This window comes from Tripterygium wilfordii, chromosome 8 (genome assembly GCF_013401445.1).
Source record: "Tripterygium wilfordii isolate XIE 37 chromosome 8, ASM1340144v1, whole genome shotgun sequence".
NCBI classification, from domain to species: domain Eukaryota; kingdom Viridiplantae; phylum Streptophyta; class Magnoliopsida; order Celastrales; family Celastraceae; genus Tripterygium; species Tripterygium wilfordii.
Genome location: NC_052239.1, coordinates 3,934,981 through 3,956,642, shown reverse-complemented (window position 1 = coordinate 3,956,642; position 21,662 = coordinate 3,934,981). Strand labels below are relative to the sequence as shown.

The window sequence follows — 21,662 nt, the reverse complement described above, 5'->3', positions numbered from 1 at the left end:
ACTGCCAAAATAATTTTCGGAATAGTTATTCCATTGATTTCGTATGTCGTTCCATTATTTTTTTTGAGACATCTGGTTATTCAGTCGATATAAACCAATGTATTTACTCATTCCATTGATTTGGATGTTATCCCATTGATTTTATTGTAAAATATATAGTTACTGAACAAAAACTTTTTACTTTTGTAGAATTAGGAGTGGGTGTGCTTGGGTGAAGTAAACATACATCCTAACTGAATCAGGAGTGGTGTTGTTGGGATAGCTAAATTCATTGTTTTGAACCGATAGAACAACTAAATTCATTTGTTTGAACAAGTGGAACATCTAAATTTATTGTTTTAAACCAGTGGAACAACTAAATTCATTATTTTGAACCAGTAGGATAGCTAAATTCATTGTTTTGAACGAATGGAATAGCTAAATCCATTTGTTAGAACCAATGAGACAGCTAAATTCATTGTTTTGAACCAGTGGAACAATTAAATTCATTGTTTAAAATCAGTATAATATATATCTATTTAAAAGCTGAAATGCAATCAAGAACACACTTCTAGTTTATGTGCAAAGGAAATAAAGCTCATGAAGTCACGTCATGTACATACAATAAAAAAAAAGAAGACCACATAATCTCTTGAAGTGGCTTGCTTATTGCCACAAGAAATGGGTTTTACATAACTATTGTTCTCTTGTTGAAAAGCTACTTTTGAAAGTAATACCACTAATAAAAATCAATTGAATTAGTTAAACCATGTATAAAAATATTGATTTAAATAAGCTGAATTAGTTATTCCATTGAATTAAATCAGTGGAATAGGTAATTTCACTGATTTTTATCAATAGAATAACTTATTCCTTTAAATTTCGTTCCAAACTTGTGTTCATTCCATTAAATTGAATCAATGAAATAGCAAAATTAATTATTTTAAATAAATGAAAGCTTGCAACTGCAGGTATCACAACATCAAAAGTTTAGAAAAAAATTAAGATAACCACATCATTAAAGCATTAAAGATAGCAATCAGTATGATTACAACATCTAATAAACACAAGTGATTTCCTTCCACTAGTTTTGCACAATCTCGTGGATGTTGTGCCGACCCACAAAATCAATGGAATAATTATCCGACGACTATTCCGGCCATCCAAAGGTTAAAACCTGTAGAGCTCATGAAGACAAGTCCAATGATGGTGGTGGTTCGTGGAGGGGTGGTCTACGATGGTCTGATCGAGGCCCAAAAGCTTTGATTAGCCTCGCAAGATTCCAGTGAAGTAAGTGACTATTGACGGAGAACAAAGGCCGGGCATGATTCATGACGCTCCTATGCTTCATTTCGATGGGTCGGCCGCCCTCATCGGTGGCTAGACGATGGATCTTGGATTCCGACAATGAGGGAAAAAGAGAGAGGAAAGAGAGAGAAAAGAGAGAAGGAGAGTGTGAGGATAGGGGAGAGAGTGAGTATTTGTGAGAGGCTTTCAAATTTTGAATTTTAAAAATTATCCACCTTAGATGATGACATGATATGCCATGTAGACTTGAGCTCTTTAGGTTGTCAAATTTTTGAGTTCTATGTCTTTTTCCATAACCATAAGAAAAAAGTCCAAGGGCTCATCCTCCCCTTTAGGCTACACAGAGACTAGAGGGGTCATTTTGAATATTCTCTCCAAAACTATGTTCCTACAATTATAATCATATCCACGCATTAATTGCCTTATACTCCTCAAATTTATAAGGAAAATCAGATTTCCTTTTTATTTAATATAAGATTGTGGATATAAGTTTTGGAAATAAGATTATTTTTCATATAAAAAATATTTAAGCTCAATTTAATTGTATTATTAATATTGTTTTTTTGTCTAAACAAAACAAACAAAGACATCGAGCCTCTAATTGGAAATGATAAACAAAGACACTAAACCACTAATTTTTTTTAATACATGGAAAAGAGTGGGGAGATTCGAATTTGAGACCTTTATGAGATAGCACATATGAGTGTCATCTAAGATACTCATTGTCGTGTTTATCGAGCTATTAGTTAAAAAACAGAATAAACCAAGACGACAGCCTATAAGGACTGTCCACTTGTGTTCTATGTGGCTCAAACTCGAAAAAACAGTCTGATAAGAGTCTGTCTCACAGCTTCAATGGCGGCCACTAGAGTGATAGCGGGAGCAGGAAGCGCCACCTCTTGTTTGCTGCTAAAGACGCCGTTCAGTTTCAAGCAAAGACTGTCTCGCAATGCTCTCCGATTCAACTATGAGAAAGTCTTGCCGTCAAAGAGACTTTTCGCTTGTAACGCTCTATACAGACCAGAAGTCCAGGTCAAAGAGGATGGCCAACCCGAAACCCTAGATTACAGGGTGTTCTTCGTTGACAATTCTGGCAAAAAGGTCTTCTCACCATCCCTTCTTCACGAATCATGTGTCTTTGATCTTCGTTCTCTTTTCCTTTTGTTGTGTGGATTTAGTTAAGTTCTATTTGGTGATTGATGCAATGTTGGATACTAAATAGGCTATGTGAATGATGATCTCGATGTTGATAAGAGTCTGCTTCCTTCTCTGTCTTTTTTTTTTGTGTGATTCTTCCGGGTATGTGTTAATTTCTGATTTTCTGCTTGTTTTAGTGTAAGAAAGTAAAAGACATGGAAAATTGAAGGGGAATCTATGGTATTCAGTTGGAAAAGTAAAATTGAGGACTTGTGAATAGTTTTTTTTGCCAAGATCGAACTAAATGTCTTGTAAAAACGAACATTGAACTCTTAATGAACTCAGGAAATCCTAGTAGGATGATGAACAAAACATTTGATAGAGAAAAAGTGACTAGGAAGAGACCTGAGTGCAATGAAAAGTAAGGCCGTTTCCCCTAGTAGAAGCATAGTTTAATGAAGAAGGCATAAGTAGTGGCCAGCCTTCCACTAGCATCAGAAAGTTTTTTTGTCCATAAGTGAATAGAAATGGAATGATAGAAAACGATAATTGACTATGTCAAATTTATTCATGTTATCTTTCCATTGCTTCACTTTATTTTCCTTTTACCACACTAGGATCAGAAAAAAGGTTTACATTCTCGTATCTACCCTTTCTATCCTCCAAACACAAAACTATGGCTATTCTCCCCAACAAAGTGGAGTTCAAATATTGATTATTGAGGCAAAAATATAATTTCTTTATGCATAACAGTGTGATGCTATAGTTACATATAATTTTGTGGACACCAATGATTGAGGAGTGAATTACATAGTCACTTACCCACCATCTTGTGTCTTCATACTAAAATAAATTATTTGCTGTGCAGGTTTCCCCTTGGCATGACATACCATTGTATGCAGCTGATGGGTTGCTCAACTTTATTGTGGAAATACCAAAGGAATCCAGTGCAAAGATGGAGGTTGCTACAGATGAGCCATACACCCCCATTAAGCAGGACACAAAGAAAGGAAAACTAAGATACTATCCGTAAGATTTGCATTCGCATCAATAATCCTTTTTTGTAGTTTATTATTTTTTATTTTCCAGATGCTTCGATCAGTATTAAAATATTTGATGACACTAAGATTATCCAAGTTTAGCATGCAAATGATTTAACTATCTCAGTTTGTTATTGTAAGAAAGGAACTGTAACTTACTGGTCTCAAAATAGGATTTTATAACGGTGAAAAATTAATTAATGATACCCTGTCCATATGTGTGGCATGTAATTCTAACACTGATGGGACTTGCACATTTCAAAAGTCTAATTCTTGGTTCTGCGGTTGTATTACCATCAGCATTAAAAGCTAACTACTAGTTATAGGATGTACTTTTGCTTGATAATCTTTCAGAAATGTGTCTTTTTTTGTTAGTTTTATTTGTTATTGAACGAGCCAGCAGCATTAAGCCTTCTAAAAATTCGGCGAATTTCTCCTAGACTGAAAGTTGAACCAGCTCAGTTTTAACTTATAATTCTTACTTGATCAGTTTAATCTACTGGCCTTTTATACGCATTGTCTTTTTGGCCTCAGTCCATCTATTCTAAATTTCTCTCTTCTGAAAAGTTGTGCAAGGAGCATGACTTACTGTATTTTTTGAGCATATGGCTTGAAGTAGTAAGAAATGATATGGATTCAATAGGAGTTGATGAAAGTATGATCATTGATAGAAATGAATTTTCTCATAGACTCATATAGCTTACTCTAAACTTTCGGGATAAAAGCTCGGATGACGATGATGATAGCTAACTGTCGAGCTATCTTATAGCTATAACTTGTGTGGATAGGTATTCGTCGCTAGATATTTTCGAAGTTCTTATGGTCATCTTTTTTAATTGATTTAATATATTTTCCCTCCTATTATATTTATCTATCTTCTATTTCATTTTTTATTGCATATAACAATTTTCCTTAAATATTGGATTAGAATCGTATTCCACCTGTTTGTATTTGATTTTGTTCAAGTTAATCAATAGAACTCTCTTATAAAATAAGGAAGTTATTTTGATTATTCAAAAATAAAATACAAGGGAGTTCTTTTGATTGTTCAGATGCACCAAGTATTTATGCCTTTCCATTGATAGCCTCTACTTGCCTCCTAGCACATCTGAGAACGTTATCTGCCTCAATTGTTTGCCTCTTGCCTTCAGCTTTCTCTAGTTATTACCTTGAGAATTCTTATCCACTTGTAAGTGTTTTTGTATCAATAACATTTTTCAGCAGCCTAATCCTAATCAATGCATATATTCTAACAAGAAACTGCAATGATCAAAAAGCCTTATCACAATATCTCATAAGTCTGGCTTCACTGAGAGCTATAAATCAATTTGCCTTTGATATGATAGATTGTAGTTAAGCTCTTTTGTTCCACCACTTGATGCTACCAAATAATATCCCTTAATTCTCTGAGTTGAATATCTAGTCTTGAAATTTTATTTGTGTACTAATTCAACATTTGCCTGCAGTTACAATATCAATTGGAACTATGGATTGCTCCCACAAACATGGGAAGACCCATCTCTCGCAAACTCTGATGTTGAAGGGGCTCTTGGGGATAATGATCCAGGTAATCAGATGTTGCTTTTCCATATTTCTTCTTATGTAAAATTTCATCTTATTTTCTGAAGTCTTTTGATTTTTGGCTGATACCCTCAATGCTTTCTTCTTCTTCTTCTTCTTTTTTAATTTGTAGTCGATGTTGTTGAGATTGGTGAAAGACAAAGAAAGATAGGTGAAGTCCTTAAGGTCAAGCCCCTGGCTGCTCTAGCCATGATTGATGAGGGAGAACTTGACTGGAAAATTGTTACGATCTCAGTGGATGATCCGAAGGCTTCTCTTGTGAATGGCATTGATGATGTCGAAAAGCATTTCCCGGTAAGTGCCTCTACATTTTTCTCACCATGATTCATATTACTGTCTCTGAATGCTATGGAAAGTTTAACAGAAATCAGACATATGTGCTAATTCTTGTATTATCTGCAAGTTTGTGAGGAGTGTAACATCATCAACGCCATGTGAGATGGTAGAACAGAAAAATCGGGATGAATGATAATGTAGAAGTGTCATTAGAGATTAAGTGGGATGTCTTGAATGCGAAGTCTTGAACAGACGGAAAAATTGAGGTCAATAATTACTACAAAGGGCTCTCTTAGAAGAATTGCTTGTGGATTATATTGATTTGAGTTCTTTGTGTTGATTGAAGAAAGTATATGATCATTAACACAGAATGTGTAATTTGATTTATGTTGATTAAGTAATCATTAGAAGCATATCAGTTTTTACAGATTGTTTCATCATGAAACTTTTGCTCTAAACGTAAGACGAGAAAAGTTCATTCTGGTCAGAATGATATGATTAATCAATAGTGTATACATAGACTTGTGAACTTTAAAGTCTTATAGTGTCAACTGATAATTGTCTTTAAGTAGAAAAGATTGCTTTAGATAAGAGTATCGTGATTTGTTAAAACTTTCAGACCTTATGGGGACTAATATGACTGTCACTTTCAGGGCACTCTTACTGCAATCAGAGATTGGTTTAGAGACTACAAGATTCCTGATGGGAAGCCTGCGAACAAGTTTGGCCTTGGCAACAAGGCAGCAAATGAGGTCATTTTTTTTCATTTGTTGTAGTGGTTTGTTTATATCAATCTCCACAAGGTCTTTCTACCAGCCTTTGTTTTTGTTTAAGGAAGTATTCGAAATTCTGTCCTACAATTTCAAAATTAACGGGTTAGCCATATTGAAGCATCATAATTTGAGGAAGTAGATTCCTTTATGATTCTGGTAATTTCGTGGTTGTGCAGTAGTCAAATTAATGTTTCACATGCAACTATGCAAACATCAATGCATGCTTTATATACATTTATCTATAATATGTTGCATTTTTTAACTTGATGTTGAACTACTAGTGGTAATTATTTGTGTCAAAACATGGGGGTTAGATTCCTTTATGATTCTGGTATGTTCATGGTTGTGCAGTGTTCCACATTAATGTTTCACATGCAACTATTCATACATCAATGCATGCTTTATATACATATATCTATAGTTTGTTGCATTTTTTAACATGATGTTGAGCAACTAGTGGTAAAGATTTCTGTTAAAGCATGGATGGGGGTTAAAGACTTAAGAGGGAAATTTTTTTGAAGCTCTCAGTGGACTTGAATCTGTCACCATAATCTGTGTTACCTGGATACAGCATGGAAGGGATTGATTGCTAACTTCTTGGGGGTTGGATTATCCTTTGAAATAACACCATACTTATCTGCTAGGGTCTCCATGTTTAAGTGCACCATACAGGATTACCCTTCACTCAGAGCTCTTGTCGTGTTGTGCGTTGCTCAGTTTTTTATCAATCTAATTGACAATTTGAGGGTTGTGCTCAGTTTTCTCTATTTATTGAGTATAACATAGATTCGGGTGATGTGTCTGCCTGAACGAGCTCGATAATCTTCATACACTCTCCCTCTCTGCCAGTCTGCACTCAAATATGTTATAGTCACCAACTCACCACCCCTTTAAGGACAAACATGTGTTGGGTGTTTTTATTCGGTTGATTTGTAATTGTTTTCAATTTTACATTGTATGTGCAGGAATATGCTCGAAAGGTCATCAAGGAGACCCACGAGTCGTGGAGCAAACTTGTTTTGAGAAAGATACCCGGTGTAGAGCTTTCTCTGGCATAGATTCCGAGTCTTGAACAGAGTTGGGCCTGTCAGTACTCCTGTTTGTATTTTCTAGAGTTGTCAAAGCTCTCCATTGTGGGGGAGCAAGGCAATATTTATTATGTTTATACATATATTTAAACATTTTTTGCCCCCCATTTCATAAAGAATGTTCAAATATTCCGAAGATTCGATGACAAAATGATTTAGAGTTGATGGGTTTAGTACTCTGATGGATTTTTCCGTTGGCTGAGGAGCCCTGCCTAATACTGTTTTGATGTTTTTCTTAATAAATGGCCCGCTGAATGTAAATGTGAACAGTCGAGTTGAACTTGGGTTCTAAAGTATCCATGCTAACCATCTCTGAGAGGCTGACTACTGTTTTGATGTTGGTCTTGGTATGTTCATGAATACTGTCATTATTGGGGGGTCAACCAATTTTTGTTTGTAATTTGGCAGCTCAGATTTCTGTTTATTTCAGAAAGAGACTTTGCAATGAAGGAAAAATGAAAAATATGGTCACCATTAAAAAAAATCTTGTGGGTTGAACCTCAGCTTTAGCTATGCACAGTTCATTAGTATAGAAATCTATGGACAATACAAGCTTATACCAACCTACTTAGCATAAAGGACATGCTATCTCTCACTCTTCTTAGATCACAAATTTTGTAGACGCCACAATTTATGCAGACCTCTTCTTAGATCACAAATCTTCTTAGATCACAAATTTTGCAGACCCCACAATTTATGCAGACTTGCAATAACTGGAGAAAAGTTAAGAGAGAAATGTTTTAAAATAGAATTGTGTGGGCCTATAACCACAATGGTCAGTCCCTCCAAAAATTGGCGTATGCCACTATTTGCGACGCACACACAGTATTCTTTAGTAAAAGGCGAAAGAATAATTCGCTTTGTGTGCATCTCGTGGCTGTGTGAATTTCAATTTTCTCTCACATCTCATTTTATATACTTCATTCAAAACATCTTTTCCTTGTATTAGCGATGTGGGATTTGGAAACAAAAAACTACACTGGATGACTGGATGTAAATGGGTCTTATTCATCTGTGAGCTATTCTCAGGCAACCTGTTAAGGGTTCAATGTTATATATGTCATAGTCTACTCCACCGTTGACAGCATTTCGTAATTCACAATCATCTCTGAAATAGATGCAATTGCTCTTGAAGGTGTACTTCTCATCCGATGAAGATAAACAAACAGAGGAATTAGCACCCAAGAATAAGGCCTCGTTACCCAAACCATCAGCATTTTCCCAACTTTTCTCCTGTTGGAGGAACCTAAACTAAATCAAACCATAATTAAAATCAAACCTAAACTAAAATCAAACCAAAATTAAAAAAGCATGTTGTCCTCCCAAACTCACAGAGACGGAGAAACCCCTAGTTCTTCCTGCTGTCCACCTGTTTTTTTTTTCCTCCACCTCTCATTCCATGCTAGCGGACTCCCTATTAACTGAATTATGAGAACAGTGGCGAAGCCACAGTATGGTGACCCCCTCAAAAAAAAAAAAATATATCCTAATTATATAGTGATTTATGTAAACGACCCCATGAATTTTCAATTTAGACCTTGTTTGTTGTAAAAAATCATGTTCATGGTTGAAACAATAAGACATAAGACAAATATTACTTATTATGTTTTATAAATTTTTGATTTTTAGTTTTATTTTTTGTATTTTCGAATGCATAATTAATAGATAACCCAAAAAAATTTCTAGGAGCACTGGCCCTAGACCCCCACTTAGCTTTGCCTACCATGACATAAAATCCTCTGTCCGTCATTACGACCCCTCTCATTTTCAGTCCTGGCTTCGCCCCTGGATGAGAAATTAAAATATTACACTATTGGATTCCTGTCTTTCTCCTTCTAAGGGTTGTGTGTATATCCTAGATAATTTGTTCTCTTGATTTTCCTTGATAATATTAAGATAAAAATTAATGAGAAATTTTATTTGTACACACCGTAATGACTAAGTTTACACCACTAACTTCAACCATATAAATTTACACAATATTTTCAAAGTTTACACCTAAATTTTAATGAGTAACCTAAAATACCCTTTACTTCCTATTTACCGCTTTCGCTACTATACTTGCTTCAATTTCACTATCTACCAGATGATTCTCTTGAATTGCTTTGTCCAATTCTTGACTTTTCTCAAGTGTACAGTATCTGTAGCTCGACCTCCCTCTTCAATAGAAGAGCTTGTTGAATCAAGTTCTGGTTCTTCTAAGCTTTTAATTCTCCCATTCACCGCATTCTCCCTCAATTTAGATCATCCATTGATTCGAGACTTCTTCAACCTGGTATAAACAATGAAACCAGTTACCTCAGTGACTTTAAATCTCTTAGGGCAAACACTCTCCGTTTCTGTACAACAAGTAGGTTGAGTTTCAGGCTACGGCTGAGGTATGCATGAATGATTCTGGCCGAGTGAACCAACGATCTGAGATTGAACCTCCAACAGATGAGCTAGCTCTCGCTTCATGCCTCTCTAGCAAGTAATCAACGAACCATGTCTATTTTTTGTTTAAAAAAAGATACAGTCATGTGACTTTCTGTTACAAAAATCAAGAAGGTCGTGTTGATTATTGATGACAAAATCGGGTCGGTTGAGTTGATTATTGTGAATAAAATCGGAATGGTTGTGTTGATTTATTTTCATTTAAGGACATTAGACATTTCATACATGGATATAGATGTAAATAAAAAAAGTGTAAAAGTGGAGTAAACTTAACACTTTTTCCTTGTGTAAATAAAATTTCACAAAGATAGTTCACCCTGATCCATCTGATAAAATCTGATGCAGCTAGTATTGTATTTTGCATTTTTCAGTCCCATCTCTATGTCCATCTGAAATTGACGTAAGTTACATATAACAACACTACATTCAATTTTGCAATGTTCCTCATACCATGTAGAAGATCATTATAGTTTGATATGCTGCTACACTTCTTACAGTTTTCCGACTCCGAATGCTTTCTGTGTTTTAGTAAGCTTTTAAATATTCCAGCCTCTACTAAGTCTATCAGATGCAAGAGAAAATCAGTATCATAAGTTTTGCTCGGGGATCCTAAGAAAAGGATGGAGGAACAAACGGAAAGAAAATTCTGGGGAGGAGAAAATTATACCATTCTGGTGACAAGTCATGGTCCCTGGGAAGTTGCCGTTCCTTCCGTTATGTTACATCCGAGTAAAGGTGCTGTGATTGAGCTGTCCATTCCGATGACTTGATGCTCGGTGTCCTCGTAAGATTTATCCACACTGTGCAGAAATATTCCTAGGATGGCAAGAAAGGAGGGCAAAAATTTCATCATCCATCTATCTGGAATATATATATATATATATATATAAGGGAAAAAATCATGTGCTCAAAGGTTGTTGACCTTATGTTGTTAGTTAGTACAATATTAACGTCCCTATACTTTCCCTATGTTGAGTACCCCTTTCTATTTTGCTATGCTGAAGACCTTTCTCATGGCTAGAAACCCGGGAAAAGGGAAAACGGGGTGGGGGGAATAGGTGATGAAAATTGATACCAGTCACCAGAAGCTATTCCTCACTACAAAACCCAAGCCAATTGCCATTTTTCTAACTGCTTTTGCATAAATGTATGTTCTATCTCACAGTTACAATTTGCATGCACAACCGTCAGAAACAACTGGAGTAAAATGAGAGTTGTTACCTATGAACACAGGTACAATTTGCATGCACAACCGTCTGAAACAAATGGAGTAAAATGAGAGTTTTACCTATGAACCAAATTCCGGCTGCTAAAACCAGAATAGATGTTAAAATGAGAGCAGTCTCCCTCCAGCTGTTAACGTAGTCCTGCATGTATTTCCATGTGAAGCCATTTAAATTATTGTGAAAATGCATATAGAACAAAGTATAAATACCAGGAACTAAGTATCCAAAAAAGATTAAGGTTCAGAATTTTTCTTAAACGAATCCATGTAGGGCTTCATATTATGATTACTGAATCCATCTATTAAATGTTTGGTCTCTAATCTAGTGCCAAAGGTAAAAGAGGAGCAATTCATGAATGCCAGACTAACTTCACTCCACGGTAAATGGTGCAGCAAGCAGCTTAAGCTTAGGGATAACTATCCCAGAGGCTAGTAAAAGAGACAGCATATTTGCAAGAAAAAAAAAGACGGAGTACCGATAAACAACTCATCTTGCTTCTACGTGACATAGAAACGAACAGATGTTTTATACAGAAAATATTATCTAGCATCAATATTTTCTATTGATTCGAGTATATGTATGACCTGATTAAATTCTGTTGCTGCTCGATCATGTACAAATATGTCCAAAAATTTAAATATGACTCATATCGTTATCATTGGTAGTCCTCTAATTGCTCCCTCAAAAAGAACTGATGATCGAACATCTTATAATAAATTATCCAAACTTTTCTTTCCTCTTAGTTTCTAGTACAAACTAAAAACCAGGCACTAACCTAAAAACAAATTCTTTGTTTGAAAAAGAAAATAACCTCTTTCTTTGGAAGTTTTTATGATCATGAACAATCCAAATGAAAGGAAGTAGGTATTGCTTCCAAAGTTATTAGACATTAAGCAATGTGCACCACAGTGGGTTGGTCGGGCATCAATTATATTTTACGAGCTTTCATTAAATTTGTAAGAAGTGCAACAACAGGAAATAACAAGCAGAAGTAAACATAAGCAACAGCAAAACAACCGATAAAAAATATTGTAAGAAGAATTTCAAAATTATAAACAAACTCAGTATCACTAATGTCTAATTGCAAATATATTCTTTAAAAGGATACAAGATTGAACCTCCAAAACTCCAACAAGTGGCGGGGAAGGCACATCACCAAAGATGTGAATTGAAACAGTTGTGACAGCCATGGATAGTGGTCTCATTCTTGGTTCAACACAGTGAAGACATACGTAACTTACTGGACCCTGCATGGAGAACGAAGAAAGTTGAGATGAACTACTATAAATCGTCAAGTAATGAAATGCTTCCAAAGTTTATTAAGTACAAGTGAAGAATTGTTTCATGGAAATACTTTTTTTTTCATTGTTTCATGGAAATACTTTTATTCAGGACGTGTGTGGAATGGCACACACTGGTTAGTGCATGACTTCCATATTTACATATGATTAACTAATTAAACTTACAAGTTGCTGAGAAAAATGTACTATCCGAGCCGAAGCTGATATAGAGAAAGGATGTGGGAAGACAACTAAATAAGTTGAAGGAGAAAAAACTAACCAAAGGAAACAGAACAGCAGCTCAAGAAGAAGCTGGAAGTTCTTTCATATTCATAAAAATATTCTTCACATCATAATCTACCTCAGAGACATGGAAGCGCAAATAATTCCCATGACTAAGTAAGATACCAAGACTGATAGATATTCTTGTTAAGACTTGATCATTTATACAATTATACATATTCTAAAACTTCCCCTCTCGTGTGGGCTGGGCAATCCAACGGCCTAATACGTGCACAACAAATGAGGCCCAACATGTGCACAAGAAACAAGACCCAATACTAGAGCTACTCTCACAAAGGCCCACACTTAAGGAAACAAAAACCTAACATAAAGGCCCACGCTTGGGGCAACAATAAATGGGGGATTAAATTGTGGAAGCTAAGGTTTGAAGCCAAGACCTCTCACTATGAGACCATGTTAATATTTGTTACTTTGCCATTCAAGCCAATAAGTTAACTTGTAGGGTTGGAGCATTTCACATCATTTATACATATTCTAACAAACTAAAATAATACGGCTTCACCCACTAAGGCAACGTCATCAGCAAACAACATACACCAACGGACCTCATATTGTATAGGTCTTGTGCGCTCATCCAAGGCTCAGTGACAATCTGTTATGTAACCCTAATATAATTGCAATTCCTTCACTTGTTCTTCACATTAGTTGCTATCCCTTTGTGATGTCTTCAATTATTCTAAAGTTTTAAGTAGCTACTCAGGACCCTTCTTTACATTACCTCTCTCGGAACCCTATCATAGGCCTTTTCTAAATTGATAAAACTAGTTGAAAGTCTCTTTCTTTCTCTCGAAACTCCTCCATAAGAACACTTATTAAGAAGACAGCATCCATTGTGTACCACCCCAAACTGAAATTCACCAAGGGCCGAACAAACAAAAACAAACTCATTTAGCTTCTAAGAACACCACCAGTTTACTTGACTCCTATTACATTTAGAACTTGAGATCAAAGCAATGAGAGAAACACATGCAAAGCTGAGAGAGTAATAAAAGTTCTTTTTTTCTTTTATGAAGACGTGTTATTTCACATCATGACTAAGAAATTCTCTCACAACAATTCCTGATGTTTTAGAAGTTAATAATATTTCTCCACCACAAGCATGCAATGTTTACAATTGGGAAAAACAATTTAAAAGGAATTCCATACTTCAGACAGGAAAATACCCCAGTGGCAAAGATAAGTAGTTCACCAATTGCAAAAAGGACCAGGAACCAGTACATGCTCTTAAAACAGAAGGCAGTGAAGCAAAATATTCCACCAACAAATGTTGCCACCGAAAGAAGCTGAAAAAAATTCAATGGTGGGGTTAGCAATAAAAAAAAAACTATCTTTTAAAAATGCCATGTAAAAGAAGCTGGATGGACAACAAGAATTCCTTTCATGAAGATGATGATTACTCTTTGGGTAGCCAAGCATTAATCTCAACCATCTGAATAATAAATAGTAGCCAAAGAGAGTGGGGAGGGGAGGGATGGAGAGGAGAGAAGAAAAGGTCAGCGACCCAAAAGTTGAGAATATTACTGCTAATGTTTAGCAAATGTGTAGCAGCATCAATTGACCAGAAACATAACAAGAAAAATAGATCATGCAAATAAATTAAATTAACTTTGGTAGAACTTGTCTATGCGTACACTAGATTGCACCATCTGCATGAAGAAATTAATACATCTTATACAAAAACCCAAAATAGTCACCTCACAAAGAACGAGTTCTACCTATTCTATAAACCAATAGTTAAATTAGTTATTTTCATATGAAAAACAGCTTGAATATAACAAAGATAATGCATGAAGCAAATAATACATCTGCACCAAGAAATCCAAAATACTTCCTCTTAAGTGCAAGAGCATCTACCTTAAAAGCATTAGAAATTGTAGACGTCATGAAATCTAGAATACAGCCTCCAGCTACTGTGCCCACTATGCCACACACAACTGTAAGTCCTCCAAATATTAAGTCTGCATCACTCTGCCAAAAAAAAATGCATCCATGTCACCATTTTTTCTGTATTTCTTTTGCAATTTCATGTGCATTGATAGCCACCTCTAACGTTCTTGTATTCCAAGATTAAAAGGGACAGAATAACATATTATGAGAGATATACACGTGTACTAAGATGGCATCAGAGTAAAGCTTACCATTTTATAAATAGCATAACCGGCCTTGGGTCCCCAATATGAATATGCACCAAGAACAAAGTTATATGCGATATAACCTGGAAAAGCTCAATTAAAGTTTAGAAGATCAGAAAGTAGTGAATGGCGAAGAAAATTGGGTGCTGAAATAGTTTTGTGCTATTGTCCCACAATAATTATCAAGAAAAAACAGAAAGCAGAAAAAACATACAAGTGCATAGTAAGAAACTTCCTAGTGATTGTGCTTCTAAGAAAAGAGACTAGCATAACATTATTAGGAAAATCTGGGTGGAAAAAGTACCAAGAAGATTCACAACATAAACCTTATCCAGCAGAAGCACTTTAATGTCTTCCACTAATCTTGAGATTATATTCAAATCTATAAATGTGCAATTTGACCTGCAATTAATATCAAATTGTTATATTTGTGTGAAGTTTATATATTCTAATCAAAGCTCAAAAGATTGATCCCAGCAATTCAGATAACATATGCAAGAGCCTGAGTAATGTTACATAAGAAATAGATGCAGTATAAAGGCATATTCTTCCACATGCAAAATGTAATAGCCATCACACATCACCGTATTAGGATCACTACTCTCACTTGGAATATTTATCTGAAAATTTATCATTGATGTCTTCCTTCACAGCCGCTGTGCTACTTTTACCAATCGAAACTTCTGTATCTGCGTGGAGGATTATAATTAGAGTTGTGCCAGGGATAGAAACCTGTCACACAAAAGAAACATATCGTACATAACAAAAAAACCATGGCACCATAGCAAAAAAACCACAGCTTATATCTATAATTAACAGATATATGATTAGTTAGCACACAACCATATGATTAGGAGTACTGATATTTGTCAACCAATAGTACACAACTTTGTACATAAAAGCAATTTACTGCAAGCAGCTGCACTATCAGACATCATACACTGTCTCCTCTCCCAGTAGTGTAAATACATCTCATAGTTTAAAAAGAAACATTGTATCAAGCAATCAATCAGAAGCTTCCATTGATGCCTAACCAACGGTCAAGTGTCTGACTACAATATTAAACTTAGATGAGAGTACTCAATGACTTGCTATTTCCCGTTATTATCATTAAATTCAATCTAAGGTAACATTAAGGCAATGCATTTATGTTGCTGTAAATGGCAAGAAACTAAGCTGTTCTCTGATAGCTCTGAAATATCAGCATTCTCATAGAACATATATATCTTGTGAACTGCTCCATATCTAATCCATAAAGTCATAGTAAACTATTTTCAACAGAGAAGAGCAGTGGTGCAGATTACACTGTATTATCATAATAAGAAGCACCTTGAACTCTTAAGATCCCTGTTTCTGGGAATGTTTGTACTTGTCTTGATTCAGCAGGACCAGAACCTGTTTCTGGAAATGTTTGTGCTTGTCTTGATTCAGCAGGACCAAAACCTGTATCAATAATCCTTTAGAAATAGCTACAAATTGGCTTCAGGATCACAACAAACTAATTTTAACAAGCTCAGACCTTTCAACTGCAAAGGCTTCATAACAAAACCCAATATTGCAAATGGAAGCATCAAAATCGCCTCCCCCCAGAATGCATATCGCCAATTAAAATGGCTTCCAACCTGAGAAGGAAAGGAAGATAATTGATACTCACACCAAATAAATCCAAGAAATCAAGGGCTAACAGCAATTGAGCATGACAGCATAAAGATAAATGGTTGTGCAGAGAAACTTAATAGACACTGCCACGTAGGAAAAGTAAAAATTCCACAAAAAATCTTAATGACAATGGAAAATCCATAAGTTAACTTACTTACCAATCCACCATATATGTAGCCAAGAGCATATCCAGTTGGTATACACATTGAAAATATTGCAAGCCACGCTGTTTTCTGCTACGAAAGCAGGTTTATAAATGTCTTATTGCGGCAGAAGAAGTATGAAACAACCAGATAACAGGTACAATGGAAAATTGACCAGAAAAAGCTCATCAAATACAAATATCTGATCCAATGCAAAGATCTCTATGGCAGAGAGTAGTAAAGATAAAAACATTAGGTTAGAATTAGATTCAATAGACTATTATTACCATAGAAAAGTTTTAGTTCCAAAATCTGTAGGTGCATAGGGGCATATCAACTTGCCAAGTAGCAAAGGTGTTAGATAGAACGATTGAGGCTCTCTGGCATATAGACATTCATTTCAATACAGGTGTATTCTGGAAACAACCTCTCCACATGTTATGTGGGGATAAGATCTGCGTACATCTTGCATACCCTCAACCCCACTCACTGCAGAGCCTTGTACATGGGTGGTTGTTTACCTTTTTTATACTCAGTTGAAGACATGTCCATACGTTTATTGAAGAGAAATTTGTTAATTAATACCCTGCATGCTGGACATCTAGTAATACCATTTAAAGTCTCCCACAGATAGGGCTGAGGGAAAGAGCAAAAGAATGCCAAAGATACGATGACACCACCCAAAGAGTACTAATATCGGTGCACTTAGATATTAAATCGCTAAATTGAAGATCAAGTCATCATCAATAGAATCTGCAAATACTAATAAATTTGCAACTAATCACTATCTTGACGACTCAAAAAAATCACTATGTTGATTGTCTCCAGTTTCCAAGCTCAAGAGACCAACAAACTGCAACTTAATGCTCCCTCAGAAATTACATCCATTTTCACGTTTTTTGGGAAGCGTGTGTTTCAGAAAGAAGTACGCACGTCAAAAATCTTTGAACTTCTATGGCAACCATCTGTGGAAATGTACAAAAACTGTTGTTTCATGTATGGTTACCAAATTTGAGCAACAGGAGAACATACTTCTATCCAACCTGACATTGAGAAATCCTCAAAGTCAATAAATACCCTTATAATGCACACCTTAAATCTACTGTAAACCCATAACATTTTACTCATACCTAACACTCACTGTGGCCACAGTTTTAAGGCGGGTAATGCAGTCAAAAGATTGTGGAGTTTGTTGCTAAAAAGACGGAAATATTTGAGAATATCTCAACATCCACACTAATTAATTAGAAATCCATGAAACAATACTTTCAAAAAAATTCTGGCAAAAAAATTCTGGCAAATCCATGAAAGCATTGGACCTATTGTGATAGTTATGAACATGTGTGACCAAACAATTTGGAAACATTCGACACTCTACTATACTTCCATGGTATTTCCACCTCTATATATACAAATAACTACAACTATCAAACTTTCATGAAGTGATCCTCGCATCATTAAAATGACTGAAAGAGGAATCATTGAACTGCGAATACTCAACCTCGCAAACAAAGTCCAGAAGAAAATAAACAAACCTGAGAAACAGGGGCATTATCATCAATAAATGGTGCTGCGAGACTTATAAAAGAAGCCTCACCAACGCCAACAAACCTACAAAACAAGAAGAAAAGCACCATGACTAGTGAATTCATCAAAAGACATCTCATTGGAGCATTCAAAGGCCAACAAACACAAGAAAGTTACAAAAAAAAAAAAAAAAGGAATACAAAAGGGGATCAACTCACATACGGCAGATTGAGATGGACCAGAAATTAATTGAACAAGCACAGCCAATTACAGCCAAAGTCCAAACGGATAATCCAATTCCAATAAGCCTAAAGGGATTAATGCTGCAAAATTTATATAACGAAAAAAACATTATAAGTCACTCAAAGTGATGATCTACCTCTAAAAATTTTCACCAGGCCAGAAAAGAAAGAGCAGGAAACGTAGAAACAAAGAGAAAGACAACTTTTTAATGCATTTCTTTGGTTCTTGGTTCTTGATATGGAAAATTACAAAACCTAGAAGAAGAAGAAGAAGCATCATAGTTATTGCTGCATTTCAGATGCAAGACGCCCTAACACCCTAACTCCACTTCAGATTTACATGACTTAAGACGAGTTAAAAGTTATTTTACAAAAATTCTAAAAAGTAGCCTGCCATGAAAACATGAAACTGTATTGACACCTGCCTCAAGCTTTTTTGAACCTTGATTGATTTATATGAAACACTTTTATGGGGTTACTACAAGAAAATCTTTTCCTTATCAGATAATACATATATGCAGGATACACCACTTAACAGTTCTTTTATTACATGCTTGCATGCACACATGCACAAACTCAGAATTAAGTACTAAAATCAGCATGATGCACTTAGAAGTTAAATTTGTGATTTGCTGGCATCTTGAGAAGACCCTACCACTTTGCTAATGATGCAAAAACTGGAGAAGCCACAAGCAGTCCAACCATGAAAGCAGATGATAGAAGTCCATCTTCAAAATTGTTTAAATTGAACTCTCCCCTGCATGCATGAAGACCAAAAGTGAATTACAAAGTCTGAGGTTCTGTGAAATTGAAAGATGGACGTTCATTCAGCATGGAAGTAACTTTCCATCTGTATGGGAGATTTTTAAAAGAAGATAACTCATGAAGGGTAGGAATTATAGTACAGAGTACAGACGGTACATTGCATGCCAGACAACATTACATGTAGTAGCATGCAACAGGGATAACAGACACAACAAAACAAATGTGTGTATATATATATATATATATGAGCACGCCCGAACAGCTCAAACTTAATCAAAGAACTCTAGCTATTTATTCACCAAAAAAGAAAAACAAAATGAATGAAGTGAAAAAGAGGTTTCGCTGCATTACAAACTTAAATCCCCATTAACAAGAGAATGTATTCACCTACATCACACATTATTTGGATCAACCGCATAGGATATATCACAGTAATGATTTTTCTTTCTTTTTTCAGGGGAGAGCAGGCATAGAAACAGAGGAGCTGGAGAATCACTTATTGACTTTAAAAAATAACCTCCAAGGTCCAATCTGTTCTGGAGATAGGTAATAATTTAGCATGGGTGTGGAAAAAAAAAAGGAAATAAGGAAAGCACTCAGAAGAAAATCAAGCACTTGAGAAGCAGTCAAAAGTTTCACAGATTCAAGTAAGAGGGTGAATGTGAGTCATACTGGATTCCGCTTCCAGAAGTGCATGTACCACTCTCTGTGCACGTTCCTCGACTCCCATTAACACCATTGCTTGCTATTGCACCTCGATCCACATAAGTAATCAAGCTGATAACACAAAAGATGACAAGTAGCCTGCAACACCACGTTATGAGTGCTATTACATACCAAGGTACAACAAAAGGTTCAAATTCGAATTAGAGTATTTGAACAAGCTTCAAGGGGCACAAAAATCCTAACTGTAGATTTGATTTACTCGTATAAGACCTATGCATAACGTTCTCAAGATATTCACAGAAAAGGCAGCAAAAGAGGAGACTGTGGTACTGCTTCAAGACATGTAATACTAATTCACCAGTATAATCTTGAGAGCTACCATAAAATCTAAGAAACTAGGCAGTGAAAATCATATCTACTACAAAAATTTCGCTTCCGATTCGCTGCTATTGAATGCCCGCATATGGAAGTAGCTTAGTGCTGATTGTGGATCTTCTTCACATTAACATGGTACAAACTTTAGTTTTATTCCAATTTAACGAAGGGTCACAGTCACACTACCACCACTAATTTCCTTAGGATGCACTAAAATTTTCACTACAGCCCTCGCATATTATCTACTCAAGACTTCTGTAAATTCCTTGATCTCATTGTACAACTCTGTTCAAGTAAACTCACCATTAACAAGTCAGTAAAGCTTCAAGAGACTAGGTTAAACGTACAATAACTTCATTCATCCCAAATTGACGATGAGCATTCATAATCACAATCATTCATGAAAGCAAATGCGGAAGAAACTAATTTATACGAGTTATCTGAAAAATGGTTCTGAAACCGAAGTAAATTATCATAACTATCCGTAGGTTTTTAAAAAGAATTATCAACGATACAGTGAAGCATGCAGACTGTATCAAATCGAAAACAGAACCTTTTTGGAGTGAACCACGAAGGCGACGGAGCTGACATTGGGACTGAGTTGCTCGCCATTCCCGTCTATGCCAGAAGGCGTTGCTTTTCTTCTCTATTAATGACTCCGACTGGTAGGTGAAGAAGGAACAACACGATCTCTCGCTGTCTCAGTTTTTTAACGTTCTCTTTACGTTTCTTGGATAAAAAATTGGAGGATATTTTATTTTTTTTGTTTTTTAATGAAAACAAATATCTAAATGACTCTTATGGTTCGAGAGTTAAGTACGGCCACAATTTTATCACATCAGCACTTGAAGTCTAGAATTACTAGTCAACCACGTGTCGTGACAGAGGTTCAATTAATTTTTGTAAGAGAAATGGTATCTCACCCCCATTTTAGTAATCATACCCCCATTGGTTTGTATTTTTTTATACTATTTTATGTTTGATTTGATATTTAATTATTTTAAATTACATGCGATTTGACATTAGATTCACAATCTTATAATTGAGACCCGAAGGACGTACGGTGCTTATCATCCGATAATAACTCCGTTACTTATTTCAGTCGTTGGATTTTAAAACTTAAATCCAACGACTGATCTCAATTATCCCAAATGGGGTGCAAATTTCCCAAATCACAAGACAAAAGCTTGTTGACCAGACCTCCTCTCAAGCTTTTTGCAGAGATATTTTCTCCCAAATCACATCTTCTTAGACATGTTCGATACTTCTCTCTTTATGTTTTTGACTAGATACCTTCTATCAAATTTGTTGTAGAGAATACCAAATAGGTGAAGCAGGAAAACGCTGCCTTCGTCATCGGCAACGCCTGTGATAACTCAACCAATGAAAAAAAAAGAGAGAAAACTTCAAAAATTGGTGTAAGTGCCCGGACACTTTGAATAGGTGTCTGGACACCTAGAGCAGCTGTGCAATCTGTCTCAGTTTGTTCACAAAGTGTCCGGACACTCTTTGAGCTGTCCGGACACCTCGAGCAGAGCAGCACCTCTGTCTCATTTTCTTCACAAAGTTTTCGGACACCCTTTAGAGCTGTCTGGACACTTATCGGGAAATTGGGTTTTAAAAACACGTTGGACAGTTTCTGGGTTCATTTCTCATTATTTTGACAGAGAGATAGAGGAGAGAGAGAGAATCAGAGAGAGAAGAAGGATTTTGGTGGGAATCAAGAAGA

The 21,662-nt window shown here is 35.7% G+C and overlaps 2 protein-coding genes and 1 non-coding gene across 8 annotated transcripts; 1 reads left to right on the top strand and 2 right to left on the bottom strand.

Annotated features, from left to right (window-relative positions):
* The first annotated feature begins 2,069 nt into the window (after positions 1–2,069).
* Positions 2,070–7,398, top strand: LOC120003385 (soluble inorganic pyrophosphatase 6, chloroplastic-like). The gene is made up of 6 exons (XM_038852352.1): positions 2,070–2,388; positions 3,293–3,453; positions 4,931–5,031; positions 5,158–5,339; positions 5,975–6,073; positions 7,060–7,398. Exons 1-6 carry the CDS (start codon positions 2,143–2,145, stop codon positions 7,150–7,152), a joined length of 882 nt encoding a protein of 293 aa, XP_038708280.1. The 5' UTR covers positions 2,070–2,142; the 3' UTR covers positions 7,153–7,398.
* Positions 7,399–7,945: 547 nt separating this feature from the next.
* Positions 7,946–8,061, bottom strand: LOC120004690. The gene has a single exon (XR_005469607.1). It is a non-coding gene; the product is annotated as a U5 spliceosomal RNA (small nuclear RNA).
* A 275-nt stretch (positions 8,062–8,336) lies between these two features.
* LOC120003288 (probable sphingolipid transporter spinster homolog 2) lies at positions 8,337–20,675 on the bottom strand. Of its 6 annotated transcripts, none has more exons than XM_038852206.1 (17): positions 20,487–20,672; positions 19,565–19,696; positions 18,783–18,884; positions 18,104–18,208; positions 17,894–17,969; positions 16,374–16,448; positions 16,076–16,178; positions 15,886–15,999; positions 15,164–15,245; positions 14,861–14,958; positions 14,563–14,639; positions 14,279–14,392; positions 13,588–13,707; positions 11,960–12,088; positions 10,904–10,982; positions 10,281–10,431; positions 8,337–8,423 (listed from the first exon to the last, which is right to left on the bottom strand). In XM_038852206.1, the coding sequence occupies exons 1-16, from the start codon at positions 20,543–20,545 to the stop codon at positions 10,298–10,300; spliced, it is 1,599 nt and encodes a 532-aa protein (XP_038708134.1). In that variant the 5' UTR covers positions 20,546–20,672; the 3' UTR covers positions 8,337–8,423; positions 10,281–10,297. The 6 variants fall into 6 exon arrangements, 4 of the variants coding, with proteins under 4 accessions (XP_038708134.1, XP_038708132.1, XP_038708135.1 ...); XM_038852204.1 differs by lacking the exon at positions 8,337–8,423 and adding an exon at positions 9,126–9,454 and having other exon boundaries at positions 10,283–10,431; XM_038852207.1 differs by lacking the exon at positions 8,337–8,423 and adding an exon at positions 9,873–10,176 and having other exon boundaries at positions 10,283–10,431; positions 15,164–15,239.
* Between the last annotated feature and the right edge of the window lie 987 nt (positions 20,676–21,662).